The sequence below is a fragment of the Pinus tabuliformis genome, chromosome 4_2, assembly GCF_031772625.1.
Source record: "Pinus tabuliformis cultivar Carrire ecotype Pingquan chromosome 4_2, CPIR1, whole genome shotgun sequence".
In the NCBI taxonomy this organism is placed as follows: domain Eukaryota; kingdom Viridiplantae; phylum Streptophyta; class Pinopsida; order Pinales; family Pinaceae; genus Pinus; species Pinus tabuliformis.
In genome coordinates, this window is record NC_142304.1 from 1,019,295,556 (window position 1) to 1,019,315,025 (window position 19,470).

Consider the following 19,470-nt stretch of genomic DNA (forward strand, 5'->3'; position numbering starts at 1 on the left):
AGTAATGAATATTTGATGAAAAGCAAGATCTAGAATACTGGTCATTGGGTAATGGTGCATAGCTAGATCTGAATGAAGGAGGAACCTAAGCGCTAGAAGAAGGATAAGTTTTATTGGTCGGTCAAGATCTTAAGGCTTGAATGGTAGTATATTTGTGTGATTTTGATCTGTTGTATTTGGTGCATGACTTGATCTATAAATCTGATAATTTGGGTATAACTGATGTTTGAATAAGTGAAAAGGGTAAATTATCTTTTATAGATCTATACGCAGGTTCAGCACAGAAGAGGCACATATACACGTTGGTTCATTAATTCAAAACATCGTATACGCAGGTTGGCCTTAATACATCAGCATATGCACACAGGTTATGCATATTGAAGTAGCATACATCTCATGAAATATGTTTTAGCTACTTCTATTTATTGTTGCAGTGTTCTGGGTTGAGGATTGGTCCTAGTTACTGTCACTGTATTTTGGTTATAGCTTTCTGAGAAGTGATTGGTTGATTCTGTATTGGTTTATACAAAGGAGATTGGTTGATGCAGATATACTTGATTTTTGATTGATGTTATTCATGGATCCAGTCTGAAAATTTATGAAACGTGGTCCCTGGAAGAAAAGAGAAGGTTGTAGCCTTCTGTAGGTCAGAACCTACATACTAGTACCTCAGCTAGTACAAGAGCTAAGGGGGTTGTAGCTCCCTTCCAGGAGAAGCTGGAGAATGAGAGAAGGTTGTAGCCTACTGTAGGTAGCAGCCTACGTACTGGTATAGGACTGCACGAGTACAGAAACATTGTAAAAAGAAGTTTCTAATTAAAAGAAGATAAAGACAAATTACAGTAGGTGGTTTTCACCCGCATTGGGTTTCCACCTTATATCTTGTTTTCTTATGTGTGACTGCATGTTCTGTTTTCACTGTTCCTGGTTACTGTTTATATGGTTTGATGCACAGATTAGTGATCAACATCTGGAATAATTTAAATTACAAGTCTGTTGGTTATACACTGGTTTCCTTAACTACAGTTGCGTACATACGCGGTTTTTACTAACTGAAGTAGCGTATACAAATCTGATTGTGAAATGAAAAATAATTGACCTGATAATACTGATTCACCCCCCCCCCCCCCCCCCCCCCCCCCCCCCCCCCCCTTAGTATTATTTCCAACATAAGGAACTGAAAAACTGAAAGAAACAGTCGTGGGGGTCCAAGTGGGATAGGCTGGTGACCACCAACATCCACCTGGATCACTAATTATCATATTCAATGTTTAGGAAATTGAAACCATGAGGAATGTCTACAATAACGAGGGCATATTTCCTTTTAGGTATGAGTTTTGCAATGTCTTCAGAGTCACCTTGTATTATTTGATATTGGATAGTCTCCAGCCCATTCCAAATGAAATGAGTAAGAGTAGGATCAAGTTCAACATTCCTAAGGCGCTGCTTTCTTAGGCTTTCCAACTTAATTTTTTTAATGAAACTTTTGAAAGTATTTGGTACTCCATTTGCATCCTTCTTCAACATATTTAATGAAATAAATAAATATAATTATAAGTAATATAATAAAATAAAAAAATTATATGAATAAAATGAATGTAAAAATCAACACACCTTTTTGAATGCAAGATAAAAATCTTTAAGTGCTGCTGTAGAACTTGATTCTGGGTAGTTGAGTACAACATCATTCCAACTCTCTTCATTCAACATTTTAACCATATTTTCTTGTATTTTCATATCAATCTTATGAATGAATAAATAAAGTAAAAATTATTAATATAATGATATGCATAACAATTAATACCAACAACAATATGTTATATTTAAAAAAAAATTATAATCCAAGAAAAAGTAAAAGTAATTCAACAGACTTACTTTTTAAATTCCAAGCACGTTTCATCGAATGACAATTCACCTGACTTCACACTACATAATATTGATTTGACTAGTTTGTCATCTTTCACACCTTGCATTGTTCTCCAAGGTGTGATAGTCATATCATCTGAAGTTGCTTCATTTCAAGACCTGTCTTACTGTTGGTACATATTATGGGTTTCAACCTTTTAACCTTCTGATCTTTTATGGAAATATTCTCCCACAATTTGAAAATGTCATCAATCAATTCCCATATCTCCCCTATTCTAAATGGCAACTAGAAAATGTTATCTATGCCTCTGAATAGTTTTGAATTTACTTTTCCACCTTTTGATTTGATTCTATCAACAATTTGATAACCTGTTTCCATAAAAAATTCCTTCTAAAAGCTTAAACTGACATTAATCTTATCCCCGCCACATTTTTCCAAAAATTCATTCTGAATAAATCTAACCCTTTGGATGAAAGTCATAGACATTATATACTCATTATCTACATTATGATCCCATGCAAATAAATTTGGCTATGTTTCTATTAAACCAGCATAAATGATGCATTTCACTATTTCAGAAAGATAATTTCAAGGAAATTCCTCGATCAATTGCCTTTTGGCCTCTGCTGAATGGTTCCCTCCAATTACATAATATCTGTAGTCAAAACGTCGTGTCCTATAAAATGCCTCCTTATTGGGAACTTGATTTGGATAAACAAGAACCGCATAAGCCACCACATGTACATATGGATTGTACCTGAGCAATGTTTTCAAATTATGGACATGTAGGTGATGTGCCTTTCTAATTTGATATTGAGATTGTCCTTCATCTAACCTATAGAATTGGGTGACATTAAGCTCAAATATTTTGCCACCATTAATTAATTTATTCTTCCTCAAGTGATTCCAAATGGCATTTTGTTTTGTTTTCATAATGTCATCCTCTAAATCAGCACCTGGTGTTATGATTTCTTTGTTGCCTTTAGAACTTTCACTTTGTTCTTGATTGTTGCTTATGATTTTAACAGATTCACCAATTTTTTATTTCTTCTTCTTCCTAGTTAACATATCTTCTTCTACAGAAATAATCTCCTCATCATCAAGTGGAAGAGCGACATCCATGGGCATTTTTCTTTTCGGTGTTTTATTTCTTTTCTCCTTTTCAACAATAGTTCTAACCTCCTCCTCACTAATGGAAACATTATTTTGAGCTTCATCTTGAGCTACAATGGCCACATCTTCAAAATAAACATGTTTACCTTTGTTGGATTGACCCACCGTATGGATTCTTTTTTAATCCCCTACATGTACCATTACAGTGTTATGGATTGTTGATTTTTGCTTCATTCCATTTTCTTGTTCTCACTCTATATGGAAATTGTCGATGACATGCATAATATTTGGTTCCATATAATAAATACCCTCCATCATCATTGAAAGACTCTTAGCAAAATCCTATCAAATAAAATACAATATGTCAATGATCAATCATTTATAAAACATTTAATGATCATTACAATAATTCATTACACATAAACATAAATAAGCATACTTACAATGTTATTTGAAATGTTGGATGAGATTTCTTTACACAATGGTGTAGATTCTTCATATGTGTCATACTTGTTCTTTGAGAGACAATATCTAACCTTTTCATGTGACTTGGGAAATTTTACAAGAACATAAACAGTGTTTGAATTCGGCACCAAACATATGTCTCGTACTCTTCCTATCACCTCATACGGTTCACCCAAATAAATAATACCACAGTGTAGATAGAGATCTATACTATCATTAGATTCAACATCTTTAACATGCCATGTAAATTTTGTTTTATTTATTTCTCGTGAATTCATCCATTCAGAAATAATCTTTGGTGCACTTGATGGGCCAATTGGTCGACTTTTACTTCCGGTATGTTCGACAGTCTTCAAAGCGTGTCCACCTGCAACTTTAGATGATGAAATTGTTGTCTTTGTTCCAGACATATTCACAGAGACCTCCCTTGATGCCATCTTCCTGAAATATATCTATATATATATATATATATATGTTAATAAAAAAACCATATATATTACTAAAAAAAAAAAATTGACACTATAATTGTTATTTAAATATAAAAATAAGTTAAGTTATATGTAATTTAAAAAAAATGTTATAAAATTTATATCTACAAATTTATAAAGAAATTTTTATATACAAATTTTATTTAGATATTTTTGAAATTATTAAATATAAATAAAGAAATAAACAATTTTAAAGCATTTATATCTACATTTTTATAAAAATATAATTACATATTAAATTTTAAATTATTAAAATCAACAAAGCATATATATATAAAAAATAAAAACTTTTAAAATATAATATATTAAATTTTCAATTATTAAATCAACAAATTATATATATATAAATTTTTAAATTATTAAAATTATATATAATTTTTTTATTATATTTAAATTTTATAAAAAATAACAAATTATATATAATTTTTTTTATTATATTTAAATTTTATAAAAAAATTATTAATAAAATTATATTAAAAATTATATATATATATATTATTTTAAAAGTCGTTAATAAATTATTGTAAAATTTTATATATAATTTTTTTTTTAATTTTATAAATAATTTATATTAAAATTAAATTAAAATTTATATATTATTTTTTTTAATAATATTATTTTATATAAGCGGATTATTCAAAAACCATGAGAAATTAGTCAGTTACGACTACCTCTCATAGAAATGGTTATAGATGAATGATTTACTTAACGTAGTTGAATCCCAAAAAATGATATCTAATAAATATTTTAATTTAAAAAAAAAAAAGTATGGCGGGCCCTTTGGCTATTGGTTGGGAGCCCGAACAAGCAAAGGGGAGTTGCACGCATCCCCCTCCGCCCACTCAGGCCCTCGACCAACGGCCAAAGGCGGGCCTAATTTTTTTTTTTTTTAAATTAAAAATCTAATTATAAATAAAAGAAAATTAAATTTAAATTTAAATAGAATTATAAATTATAAATTATAAATTAAAAAAAAAATTATAAAATTATAATCATAATTTTAAATAAATAAAAAACAAAAAAAGTTATAAAATTATAATTATAATTTTAAATTAAAAAAATTACAATAAAAACAAAAAAACAAATTATAAAATTAAAATTAGAATTTTAAATAAAAAACAAATTAAAATAAAAACAATTTTTTTTATAAAATTATAATTTTAATTTTAAATAAAAAAAATAAAAATAAAAACAAAACAAATAACTATGGACCGAGATAGATGATATAGATGGCGCTAAAGAGGTGGATGGAGTCGGAGGAGACGGAATGGAGACCTAACGAGGGTTAGGGTTATGCCTGGTTACTGAATCTTGCAGCACCGTCGGACTAATGCGACTGTACCTCATCGAACCTTTTTGCCCGTACACCAGCCCTGTTTTCTCTATTCACTACCGTTGCACCATTGTGGTTATCTTCTCTCTTTTACCGACTTGGTTTACCCTCTTCCTCCTCGACACCTCCCCACCTACTCCCGGTCACAACATCGACAAGCACTTCAAGGTTCTGGAGGCAGCTGGCACAAGAAATTCACGACGGTTATGGAAGAGCTCGTCGATTATTCGGAGGACCCATTAGAGGGTGCCTCCATTTGGACTAATCCCCAGGTTAACCCGGCAGGCATCTTCACCTACGGCTGCGAGTTTTCTGACACCGTCGCTTTGTTTCCCTCGATCTCGAGGCCTTCAAGCTCGGTGGTTACCCTCCCGGAGGCCACCCCCTCTTTGTCGGACCTCACAACTCTACCTTTGTCGCCTTCTACCCTCAAATTTGTGGATCAATCCCTTGACCCTAGATTTGAAAACTCCACGGCGGGTCTCACCTCACTCCCACCTTCCGCCGGTTCTCGTGTCCCCTCTGCTGCACAATCCAGTGAGCCCGTGGCTAATGCACCTGGGTATCAACCAGCGCTGCCCATTTCGGCCCCCCATCAGGAAATTTCACCGAGATCCCTCCCATTTTTGGCGTATTCACCTCTGAGCCTCTACCGGACTCTCCAAACCCTGTGACAAATCCTCCACTGAGCGACCCTCAACATTCCTTATCTGATGGTAGGATTCAGACATGTAAAAAGCAGAGGTGTTTGAAATCAAAGGCTATTGAGGTCATTCTTCATTTGGGCGAGGACTTTCAGTGGAGCGACACCATGGACACTGTCGACCGGGTTTTGGTGGGAAGAGTTAGGGGTCGGAACTACAGTGCGACAAGGCTGAAGCAGTGGGCGTCAGAGGTCTAGGGACATCATCTGGCCGAACCTCCGTTTGTCCAAACATTTGTCAGGGGGTGGTTTGCGCTCCGTTTCGCCAGGGTTGAACACACGAATTGGGTACTCTCAATGGTTTGGCATATAGAATAGGCACTAGTGCTCCTTCGCAGGTGGACTCCCCTCTTCGATCCAGAACAGGAACAACTTGGAGCAGGTCCCCTTTGGGTCTGTCTACCTAGTTTACCATTACAATTTTGGTCTGAAGATATCTTCAGACGCATAGGGAATGCCCTTGGTACATATCTGGATCACGATAAATCCTATCTCACGACAGGCATGATGGCCTATGCAAGAGTACTGGTACACTTGGATACCAGCGATGGTTTACAGGAGCACATCACAATTCAATGGCGGAATTTCTCTCGGCGGCAGACATTGGATTATGAAGGGGTTCCCTTCAGATGCAAAAGATGCCACGAGGTTGGGCACCTCTTTAGGGATTTCCCTCTCAACAGCAAGGCAAGAACAGGGGATACAGGAAGGGCAATTCCACCAAAGACTACACAAGAGCAGGGGGAGCATCCCCCCAACGGAGACGAAGGGATGCAAGTGGAACCTGTTACAGCAGAAAAGACTCCCACTCAGGAGGCCCCGAAGAAGCACGACAGACCACCTCTTCGGCCTCCCTCTCCTCCTCTCACCAGGGCAAGGGCGGCTGTCAGGGCTACGTTATCTTTGGGTATGATTTCTTCCTCCTCTAGCCCTTCTCATTTGTTTTCTCGTGATGAGTGTAATGCATTATCTTCATCTGGAAAAGTTAATGGCATTGTTGGTAAATCACTACCCCCCATCTCTTTGGCCTGTCCCCTTCGCTCCCCCACTTCCACATTCTCTATCATCCCCCCATTGCTCCCGGATCCCCCTCCCCCTCCCCCCCCCCCCCTTATACCCCTGTACCTGAGGCAGGGCCTTCCTCCCTGAGATATCAGACTCGATCTAAGGCAGAAAAAAAAAGGTCTCTAACCATATTGGTTTAGACCTAATATTGTCCCCCATCCCCCCTAAACTCCCTCGGGGCTGACCCACCTCTCTCTCTAAAGCACAGATCCAGGCTAGAGACAAGATTGCTTCTGGCAAGCAAATAACCATCCACAGGGCACTTAGAGCATTGAACCCCCTAACCGATCCCCCCTCATGAAGATTGTCTCTTTCAACTGTAGAGGGCTAGCTAGGCCCGATAAAAAATTAGCCCTTCGAAGATTGATTTCTGTTGCACCAGTCGATGTTATTTTTCTACAGGAAACCTTAGGATCAGCTAAAGCCATCTCTCATCTCCTTGAATCGATGCTCCCTAGCTGGACCTTTCTTGGCCTTGATGCAAATGGACGATCAGGTGGTATTGCTTTGGGTTACAACATGCGTTCCATCAATCTCCGTAACTGCTGGGGGGGCTCAGGGCATATTGGGGCAGACTTGTTCTCAGCTGATCTGGGTATGGAGATTCAGACTATCAATGTATATGGGTCATGCCAACACAGGCCTGAATTTTGGGATCATTTTCTAAGTATTGAATTATTGCAAAAGGAATACTTAATCATGGGAGGGGATCTAAATTTCTCCATAGGCCACTCCGAATCATGGGGACACCGAGCACAAATGGATCCCCTATCTGCCTATTTTGAGAATATCTTGGAATCACACAATCTGATGGATATCCCCTCAGCAAAATTGCAGCCCACCTGGAGGAATAACAGAGCTGGGGAAGACAGTCTAGCTCGAAGACTTGACCAATTCCTAATCAAGGAAGGCCTTCTTAACCTGGGACTAAATCATAGACAATGGGTGGGATCGGGAGGCATCTCTGATCACCTGCCAATATACTTGGAAATCTGTGGGGGGCCTGGAAAACCCAAGGGTCCCTTTAAGTTCAACTCTTCATGGTTAAAGGATACTACCTATGTTCGTATGATCACAGAATTTTGGAAGGTACATCCCCCAGCTGCTAGAGGAAATATAGCTGAGGGTTTTTCTCATAATCTAATTGAGCTGAAGAGACTCTCTAAGATTTGGGCACATAACAAGAGAGCACAGGACGATCAAACCCTAAGGGATGCAGAAACAGAAATTGCTGATTTTGAAAATAACTTGGGAGGGGTTTACAGCTCAAATGAACATAAGGACAGACTCACATCCTTATATGCCACTAGAGGCAAAATTCTAAAGGACCATGAAGAAGCGTGGAGGCTGAGAAGTAGGGCGATCTGGCTGCTTGAGGGAGATGATAATACAAAATTCTATCATAAATTTGCAAACGGCCAGAAAGCTATTAATACCATCTGGTAGCTCTTGAATGAGCAAGGACTCACTATAAACACTTTCCCTCAGCTGGCATCAATGGCATCCTCTCATTTCAAGCAAATTTACAGGGCTCCCCCTAATGTCAACCTTGCTGAAATCATACAAGTGGCTCAACTTTTCCCACGATTTGTGGAACAGGAGGATGGCAGGGAACTGACTAAGGAAGTCACTCTAGGAGAACTGGAAGCCACTCTCAAATGGTTCAAGAGAGACAAGAGCCCAGGGCCAGATGGATGGTCAGTTGAGTTCTATCTAGCTTTTTTTTAGACTCTTGGTGCAGACCTCCTCAAGGTTATTGAAGAATCCAGAATCAATGGCAAGATGTATGAATCTTTCAATTCTACATTCATCGCACTCATTCCAAAGTCCGACAATCTGACCACCTTTGACGACTATAGACCTATTTCATTATGCAACTGCATCTATAAGATCATGGCTAAAATCATAGCCAATCGATTGCAACCCATTCTATCCACCCACATATCTTAGGAGCAATTCTCCTTTCTACAAGATCGACAGATCCATGAGGCAGTGGGAATAGCTCAGGAGGTATTGCACTCATTGCATTTCAAGAAAATGAAAGGTATGATTCTAAAGGTCGATCTCTCTAAGGCTTTTGACAGAGTTAGCTGGTTGTATATAAGAATGCTTCTAACCCACCTTGGGTTTCCATATGATTTTATTAAATGGATTATGAGCTGCATCACTAACATATCATTCAGTGTTCTGGTAAATGGGGTAGCTTCACCCTTCTTTCATTCTGAAAGAGGTCTCCGTCAGGGTTGCCCCCTATCTCCACTACTCTTTCTCCTTATCATGGAAGGGCTCAGTAGGCTTGTTAAAGAAGAGTTCAGAAGGGGCAGACTGCATGGTATAAAAATCACAGAAGGATGCATCTTGACTCATTTGTTATTCGTGGATGACGTCTTGATATTTCTCAATGGAGGTATTGGGGACTTGACCAACATGAAGAATACTTTCTCTTTGTTCCAAACGGCTACCGACATGACTGTAAACTGCAACAAGTCTACCTTGTCAGCGGTTGGATGTTCCCAATATGAGATTCATTTTGCACTACAAAGATTCTAGTTCACCCTTCTAAGATTGGAGGATGGCCTTAGATATTTGGGATACAAGTTGAAGCCTCTGGGATACAAAATTGCAGACTGGACTTGGCTTATTGCCAAGATGGAGAAAAGACTCAACATTTGGTATTACAAATACCTATCTAGGGCAGGCAGACTCATTCTCATTAAGGCTATCCTGGAGGCTACTCCGGTCTATTGGATGTCATTGGCATGGATTCCTAGGGGCATACTCTCCAGGATACAGGCCTTATGCTGCAGATTCCTTTGGAAGGGCAAACAGACAGGCATAATATTTGCATGGGTCAAGTGGGAAGCACTCAATCTGCCAAAGAAATGGGGTGGATGGGGCATTAAGAAGTTGGAGGATTTCTCCTCAGCTCTGGCAGCTAAACTTGGATGGCAACTCATTACATCAAACAACCTATGGACAAGGGTGGCGGTCTCAAAATATACTCCTCCAGGATATCGATCATATGGAAGGCTATAATTAAATCTCTGGACATCATCAGAGTTGGCATTACTTGGAAAATTCAATTTGGAATGGTTGTGAGGATTGGACAGGACCCATGGATTGGTTGTGGGAATGCCCACAGGCTACCATTTGAGCTCAGGAACTATCTCAGCGCAGTGAACATCACCCATATCAGCCACATCGCGGACCCGAGCACTCCACATTATTTCAGCAAGCATGGAAATCGGCCCATAGACTGAACATCCCTCAACAGTGGACACAACAATGGAATGCCTATATCGAGGCTCTTACTGAAGCACACATTCGGTTAGGCGAAGGTGAAGATGAGGTAATTTGGGCGCTCTCGAAAGTAGGGAAATACACACCTAAGGAAGGCTACCTTGTGTTAGCCGAAGCTCGTCGACCACAAGCCATCGAGTCCTGGTGGAAGCACTTGTGGAAGCTCAAAGCGCCCCCTAGGAACAGACTCCTCATGTGGACCATACTTAAAAATAAAATTCCCACAGGAGATAACCTTCTCAAATGAGCACAACATGGCCCATTTTGGTGTTGCCTTTGCAAATGCAGCAATGAAACTATTACCCACCTTTTTATCGACTGCCTGGCTGCACAAGAACTCTGGAAATCGATCTTATCAGCGGTTACATCTCAGATCAGGTGGTAGGGTATTACTATCAAGGAGGCTTGGTCCACATGGTGGTCAAGCGTTATTCCAACAAAGCTTCGGAATCTCCCACTCATTAGCTGGGCCCTTTGGATCGCTCGCAACAATCTCATCTTCCAGAACGCTGCACCGCATTGGCCTTCCATTGCTGCCTGAATACTGTCCGATTACTCTATCATCCCTGATGATGATGAAATCTCTTGGCCACGATCCATTGTCCCTGAAACCATTAATCATTTGATGCCTTGGGCTTTTTTTTATGGTTCTGCACAGGAGGGCGGGTGTGGTGGAGGTGCCATATTGTATCTCACTAATTCCCATTTTTACAAAATTCAAATGGGATTAGGATGGGGCACGAATAACTTCGCCGAACTATCCACTGCTAAATTCCTCATTCAATTTGCATTGGAAAATCACTGTAGAGATCTACAACTCTTTGGGGACTCAAAAGTTGTCTGTGACTGGTTAAACAAAACAACAAGATGTTCTGCATATACATTGAGACATATCCTGGATGAGGCACTCCGACTTATTTCATTATTTGACTCATTTGCATGCCATCATATTTTCAGGGAACGAAATGTAGCTGCCGATCGATTATCCAAAGAAGTTGCGGACAGGCCTCTCAACACTTGGATGATTCAGGAACACAGGGAAGGAGCCCATTATCAGTTCTATCATTGGCCCTTTATGGACATAGCTGTATAGCAGGCTCATAGGGAGCCTAGCTATATGTTTTTTTGCTTATTATCTTCCATCTGTAAATATACATATGCTTATTAAAATCAAGAACAGTGTTGTACTCTACATGTCTAGAGTATTTTTTGATATAACTCTATGCTGAACTCAACTGAGAATGGTGCCTCCCTACGTGGACATAAGGCACCAAATTTTGATCTGTACTGGAGAACTTATATTTTTTTGACAGGAAATGCCTCTCTTACAGCATATGCATCATGCATATACAACATGTAATTTTCTTACTTAATGGAAATTACGATTTTTCCAAGGGAAAAAAACAAATAACTATAAAATTATAACTATAATTCTAAATAAATAAAAAAAGTTAAAATAAAAACAAAAAAATTATTATAAAATTACAATTATAATTTTAAGTTAAAAAAACAAACAAATGGCTCATTTAAAGAAAAAAAAAACTAATAATTTTATTTTTATAAATTATTTTTTAATAATTAAAAAAAAATATAACAAATATATATATATATATATATATATATTCTTTTTTTCTAAATTAAATTTTAATTAAAATTTTTTAATATTTTCAAACATATATATTTTAATTAAAAAAAAAAATAACAAACGAAATAACCAAAACAAAAAATTTATTAATAGTATTTAATAAATGTAATTTCAATTAAAAAAAAGTAAAAAATTACAGATTTAAAAATTACAAATATATAACAAAAAAAATAAATGTATTTTTTTTTTTTGTAAGCTAAGGAGGGACCATACTTTTTCCATTAATTCGAATTGAAACCAGTACATTTTCATGGTGGCCTCAACCTGCCCCGAAGGGAAACCTGGTCTGTTGGCCACCTTAAGTTTTTGACAGCCATCCAAAAACAAAAAATACTAAGTCTTCTTGTCCAGGCTAAGTAAACTAAACATTCAAAAGACTACTATTGATGCTTATGTGCATTATAAACTGATACTGAAACCAAAACCTATCCACCGGCATTCAAAAAACTATGGAAAGCATATACATATCTCCAGATATTAACCAGCCATGGCTTCCTGCTGATCATCTTCTTTCTTTATTCCCGGATTGATCTTCTTTATCTGTTGTTGTATCTCTTCCAGTTTTTTGTCCTGCATTATTAGGGTGACCTAAATGTTCTGCATTTATTTCTTCAAATTAGGAATTCCCTGGGCCAGTTCAGCCATCTCCATGGAAACCTGCTCCATAGCCTTAGCCAACAACCTTTTCATAACCCAGTATACATGCAAGGCTTGTTTATACAGTGTCATGCGTCCTCTAGTATTCCCTGGATCCGGTAGCAGGTATTCCCAATCTTCCATTTCTGATCCTGACTGACCCTAAGTCGCTTCTTCCTCCAATTGCTGTATTATTCTTCTGATATCCTCATTAGTGTTTTCACTGTAGGCTTGCTCTGCGAACTGTATCCTCTTCTTCAACGTTTTTCTATATCTTCTTGCTGGTAATGGTTCACATTCCTCCCGTTTCCCTTCCGACCATCCTCTTCCTCTACTGCGTCGGCCTCATCCCCATCCTGCTCTTCCTCTATTCACATAGTTTCCTCTGCCTCCCAGACCTTTCATACCCGAAGTGCTCCCGAAGTCGCCTCCCTCCTCTCGCCCTTTGCCTCTCCTATCTCCATACTTCCTTTCTTCCTGTGGTTTGTCCTTTGATTGCCTCTCATCCTTCCATACACTCTTTCTTGGTTGCTCAGATCTGTCGTGGTCGGAATCAAACATTTCCACTTCGTCCTCAGTCTCGTCCTGAACTGTCTGATACTGCTCTGTAGTTTCCCCAGCATCAATTCTTTTCCCTTTCTTTTCCGGGCTTTTCCGGCCTCTGCTCTCCTCGTCCGCTTTGTTTCTCATTCTTCTCCTTGTAGCCATTCGTTTCCTCCTTTCGGCGCTGCCTGGTTGTTCTCTCTGCCTCCTCTGCCTTTCTATGGACCTAACTAAAGTTTTCACCACCCTGTCTCTTTGCGAACTCTCTGCAGTTTCGTTAAACGGACTCCTTCCTTTGCCTCGCCTCCCTCCTTTATGATTTCTCCTCCGCCATTTCTCTTCTCCAGATTCTTCTGCCACCTGCCGTTTTCATGACCGCCCACCTCCCTTCGTCCTCCTTCTGTGCCATCGTACCCACGTCCAATCTCTGCAGCATTACCTCCACCAACTTCGTCTTTCATTACTTCATCGCAGCTCCTCCTTGGAATAATATCCTTTCTGCTGATCTTTCTGTCCGCCTTCATCATTACCCAAATCCCATTTGCCTCGTCATCATCCCTCGCCCGTTTCGTATTAATTGCCCTGATCGCCGCCATTATCACCCCGATCGGGGGAAAAAAAATAAATTTTTTTATTTTTTTCTTTCCATGCAATAATTTTAATGCTCCCCAAATGAAATTAAAAAAAAAAATAGAAAAATAAAAAAATAACACCCATTTTTCATTTCAAAAACCTAAAAATTAAAATAATTTATTAATTTTTGTCCTAAAAATCTTAAAAAATTGTGTCTTTTTTTTCCTTTTCGTCCCTATAAAAATATAAAAAAAAAGAGTTTTCTATGTGATTTTTCGCGTAAAAACACAAAATTTCCCCAAATTCATCTCTAAATAGTTGAGATAGAAACAAAACTAACCTTTAAAATGCGTAAAACTCCCATTGAATGTAAAACTCTCATTGAATGTAGAACTCCCGTTGAATGTGCTATCTATGACAATGCAGCTCCTTCGTAGCTCCTCCGCAAAATTGCTCCAAACTTTTTAACAAGACCGAGAAGACTTGATGTGATGTGATGAATAGAAACGATGAATTTTATTTTATAGCGATGATTGGGGGAATGATTTATTGTTTCTTGAATGGGGGATTAAACTTAAAATTATATATATATATATATATATATATATATATATATATATATAGCGTTAGGTTAGTTTTCATTCATTTTGGGATAAAAAAAATGTTAATTATAAAAATTAATTTATATACATAGTCAATGTTAAATAATTTAAATAGAAAAATTATTTTGAGTTTATATCAATATTTTGAATAGAAACTTGGGTGAAATTTTCCAAAAATAAAAGTTTAGTAATAAGTTTTCAAGCAAATTATAGACGAAAAATTTGTACGGAAATGTTTAAAAACGAAATTTTTTGGAGGGAGAATTTTCAGCGAATGTTTTTGGGAGCAAACTTTGGAGGGAAAATTTTCAGCGAAAGTTTTTGGGGGCAAACTTTGGAGGGAATATTTTTGGCGAAAAAATTTGGGGGGAATTTTTTGAGGGAAATTGTTAATCTCTAAGTTATATATTGTCATTGGGAGGGAGTGCATTTGTATCATTCAACATCTTCTGATTGAATGTCATAGAGTCTTCTTATAGTGAAGTTTTTCTTTCTTCAGCATCAACATCTTCATCATGCAACAACTCTATTCATTTTGATGAATGTAATAGGAATTCTTTCACTATGAATAGAGAGACAAATTTTCCACTTGATCTTAATCCTAAGGATGATGAGAGCAACATTGATGAATGGCAACAAAAATAATTTCCTGTGAATAAGGAGTCAATTTTTCCACTTCCTCCTAATCCTAAGGATTATGAGAGCACCACTGATGAAGGGGGAGATGAAGAATTTCCAGAATGAAAGTTTCCATATTGTCCTAATCCTATGGATTATGAGAGAAACACTAATGATGGGGGTGATGAAGAATTTCCCGAGTCAAAGTTTCTATTTCCTCCCAATCATAAGGACTATGAGAGAACCACTGATGAAGGGGGTGATGAAGAATTTCCCAAGTCAAAGTTTCCACCTCCTCCTAATCATAAGGATTATGAGAGCACCACTAATGAAGGGGGTGTTATAGACATTTTTGGGCACTGCAACCCCAAGAATAAAATGTCCATAAACCAAGGGCTCCTAAGTCCCTAAAAGTGTTGTTCCAACCCCTAAAGGAACAAGGTCAACTGATTACAGCTTCTCCCAGAAGTTCTCCATGAAAAACCACTCAGAACTGGTCAAAACAGGATCATTTCACCTACTCCATAGGCAAAGTGCATTGCATCTCACCTAAGTACACTCAGTGGGTGCATTGCATTTCAAAAAGCCCTTCTATGGGGTGCGATGGGTGAGAAGAGACAAATGGCAGTGTCAATCCGCGAGGTGGAGAAGCATGGAATCTTCCAGAAACTTCTCCTGTGACACTTGCCTCTCTGAATTCGACCAAGGATGAGTAAGAGATCATCAATCTCCAAGTGGAAGCAAGAACTATCAGAGGGAAGACACTAATCAAATCACAAGCTGACTCATCTCCCTTACAGATATCTATATATGGATCCCTCATCCCAGAGATCCAGAGGCTGGAATTTTGCATCTTGTAAGGAATTGCTGTTGGTTTCTTGAGGCAACATCATAGTGTTGGGTGATCTAAGCTTTGCATGAGGTGAAGAAGGGCTTACTTGCTGAGAGGATGATGCTGGGTCAGAACAATTGGTTGTAACTCTCTTGGCTCTTTCTTGATTATTAATAAAGCTATTCAAGTTTTCCTCCATACTCTTGTGTCATTTATGTTTCATGCATTTGTATGGTCAATTTACATCTGACCCTAGATTGACTATGATAATAGATCCATGTTCTTGTATAGTGTTATGCTGTTCTGATTCTACAGGTACTCTATGAAGCTGGGTATACAAGGAAGCAAGTAGCAAATGACTATCAGAAGAGAGAGGAATCGAGCAAGGAAACAAGCGCAAGACAGAGGTTGGTCTCCTTTACTCTTCTCTCATTTATCTTTCATAAAGGAAAACGAAAGTAGTTTTACTTCTTTTGTTTCTAAGGTAGCTACCACACCTTAGTGGGATTAGCAGTTCTGCATAGACACTTTTCCCTATAACAAAATGGCAACTCCGCTGGGGACCGACTAGGTTGTTTGTTTATCTACATTTGTTTACTTTATAAACTTACAGACGGAGCCTGAAGTTGAGCCAGGTAGCTTTCGAACTGCATTTGCTATGCAAATGCAAAGTAGATAAATGCCACTTCAGTCAATCTCTGGGTTTTGTTTATGAATTAAACAACTGATTTACAAACTCTCTAATTGCCCTTGTGGTGGCTCTAGTAACCTCCTTAGATCTACCCCTGTTGTTGATTTACTAATTACCACTTGCTCGGCCAAAATCCCTGAACTGAACTGCAAACTGTGACCCGGAACCAAAGCAAAGTCTCGTCCCTGGCCCAGCGCACTCTCTGTTTTATGAATCTCAAATTCAGCGCACTTCCCAAGTGTAGAAGGTGTGCTGCATTTCAAATTCACTGTGTTACAGGTGCGCTGATCAGACTAGGCATTGTTCCTACATTTTGGTTTCTGTGTTCACTCTTTTCAGATCTATTCAAGAATTTTGCTGCCTCTAGTCAGTACACCTCTGTTTGAAACCCCATTCCTTGTTGTTATTCCGCCTCCATTATGCAAAGAACTGTAAATGTTTTTGTGTATTTGTTGAGTCATTTTCGGTTCTCCTTTGCAAAAAAGTAACATAATTGTATTGTCGTTTCTTGATTTGAAAGTGTCGCAAGTGTCGTTTTTAGTCATAGAAGAGAGTCTGATTGCTCTTGATAGTCGATTATCCTGTGACTATTGTATTTGACCTGAATTAGTAGTTTTTCTAGTGTCGAAAGCAAGTCTTCATTTCCAAATCGCAAAGTGTTGTCATTGTCTTCATTTTGATTTTGAAAAGAAACTTGTTAGTAATTGTCGCTTTGAAAAGTAATTCAGATTTGTGCATTATCTTTCTTTTTATCATTCACATATTAAGAAGGCTGAAAAACAAATACATGCATGTGCATTTGCATTTAGACTGTTTGATTGGTTTGATTTAGGAAAGTGCATATAGTGTGTGCTCTTCGCTCTTTGTTGAAAGAATTTTGTCTCTCTTTCCTTAGTAGCTAGGATTTTCATTGCACAAAGAAGATAAAAAGATTGTTTATCATCTTAGATTGCATTTTAGGAATTGTACATCTACATCATGCGGTGAACCTGAAAGGCAAATTTCTTAAGCAAGATCAACTATAAAATAAATTTAATGAATCTAACAATGCTTTGGAACCTAACGCACAACATCTAGAAGTCTAGGCTAGAGACGTATTCCGGCGTCGTAAAGCCTAGTAACTGTTGTTCTCACTGTTGGTTGGGTGATTCCTCCACTTTGAGACGATAAGTGCCATTACGGAATTGTGCTCCCACGTACCGTCGAGTATATTTTGCGAGACCACAATAGGCTTAATCCTTTATCCATAGGAAGCCGTGTATGCCGCCCTATCGATCATAATGCACTGAACACAGCATTTGGGAAGATTGATTTCCGTACCGTAAAAAGTATTCTGCAGTTTTGCGATTGGTTTGGTAATCCCTCTGCCTAGATTTCCAGAGCAGTCCCTTTCGTTCCTTTTCAGACTCCTTAACGGAAAAGGTCCATCTGAGCACTTGTCACTTCAATCTCATTAAAAATCGAAGGCGACTAGAGTCATCTTTTGTTTTTTCTCGACTCTTTAAAATTGAAAAAAACAAGTTGTGTCAAAGCGTCTAAAATTCATTTAATTCGGAAACATACCTCCCCTTGATTTTTAGTTGATCGAGTAATCCGCAATCGTGGAAGAAAGTCAATTGAAACCCCGTCGTTCGCGGAGGCTTACGAGTCAACCGTCTTTGTCTCCGGAATCGAAACTATTACGGACAAAGAGAACTCGTTTAACCGGTTCCAAATCTCCTGGTAAAGTTAGAACAAGTGTTCCAACAACATCAGAGACTCCGGTTACTCCAAACATTTCTGGTATCCCTGCCTTTACAGAAGAAGTTTAGCAGCCACCGAAGGACAGTAGTATTGATCCTAGTCTGAGGGTAAACACTTGTGTTACTGAACCAGTTTCATCTACAACCGGTTCGGAGAGTGTTGTTCCCCAAACATCTGTCGCTGCAGATTCCATACCTTCTTCGGCACCAGAAATATTTTACGGACCTGACGGTCTACCTCTTCCACCTGGTCTGATTGCTATAGAAGAGATTGTGGAGGATCCTCCATCTAGTACTCCATCGCAATTTGGAGTCGGGATCACTCTGTATCCTTCTTCATCAGAAATTAGTCTACCGCCAGCGGAAGCTCCTGTAGAATCGCTAGGTAATCTTTTGGATAGACTAGAAATGTCTGAACAACCATCAACATCTAGGACTGTGTCGTCCAACACAGCGACGGCAGAACTTCCTGCTATCACTCCAACAATGTTCGCCGGTATACCATCTGTCCCAACTAGCTCTCAATCGCTAGAAGGAGCCCACTCAGGGGCTATTTCGACAGTATGGTCCGTTCCTATTTTTTCATCCGGAATAGTATCCGGAAACTCTTATGTTGAGTGTCAACAAATTGATCCTTCAAGATGTCAATTTGGGCAGTCCGGTCCTCAAGGGAAAATCATTCCTTTAAGTACCAGATTATTGTCGTATGGGGGGCAATATACCCTTTCATTGTCCCCTCCGGGAGGATAGCCATACGGGAGTTCACAACAAAATTCAGGTTATGCTGGAATTACATCTAGCGGTTGGGTGTCGATACTGAGTCAACAACCAAGAGTTGTATATTCAATGCAACAATGTTTACCTATGTCAAACATACCAACTACGCCAGCTATTGTGACGGTGTCGTAAGTACAAGCGTTGTCTGTTGTATGCCAACCTCAGGTTTCTTAGGTTGTAATGCAACAGCCTCTTGACCCTGCGACTCAACCACAATCGCCGACTGGTGGAATGACACAGGTCCAAACGGGTACAATTACCCCTCATCTTGGTCAAATAGTTAGTATCGGGCAACAACACATGGCTTCACAACCATGGCTGGTGCAATACCAACAACCGCAATTCCAACAAGTATACCAAGGATCTGAGCAACAAATCTTTGCAAATAATGGGCAGCCATATATTCAAAACGGTCAAAATCAACCATTCTACAATGGTTATGCCCACCAACCTTACCAAAGTTACCAACATCAAATG

At 38.5% G+C, this 19,470-nt stretch overlaps 1 protein-coding gene across 1 annotated transcript; it reads left to right on the forward strand.

The window, feature by feature from the left end:
- Positions 1–6,077: 6,077 nt before the first annotated feature.
- On the forward strand, positions 6,078–8,480 carry LOC149173084 (uncharacterized). Its single transcript, XM_089426570.1, has 3 exons — positions 6,078–6,154; positions 6,308–6,876; positions 7,531–8,480. The coding sequence occupies exons 1-3, from the start codon at positions 6,078–6,080 to the stop codon at positions 8,478–8,480; spliced, it is 1,596 nt and encodes a 531-aa protein (XP_089282696.1).
- Positions 8,481–19,470: the final 10,990 nt, after the last annotated feature.

Excerpts from the sequence above, each read along its gene's own strand:
- LOC149173084 (XM_089426570.1), top strand. The coding sequence starts at position 6,078 with ATGGACACTGTCGACCGGGTTTTGGTGGGAAGAGTTAGGGGTCGGAAC. Across the intron at positions 6,155-6,307 it reads ACAAGGCTGAAGCAGTGGGC|GTGGACTCCCCTCTTCGATC; the intron begins GTCAGAGGTCTA and ends GCTCCTTCGCAG. Across the intron at positions 6,877-7,530 it reads CAGGGCTACGTTATCTTTGG|GTGGTATTGCTTTGGGTTAC; the intron begins GTATGATTTCTT and ends ATGGACGATCAG.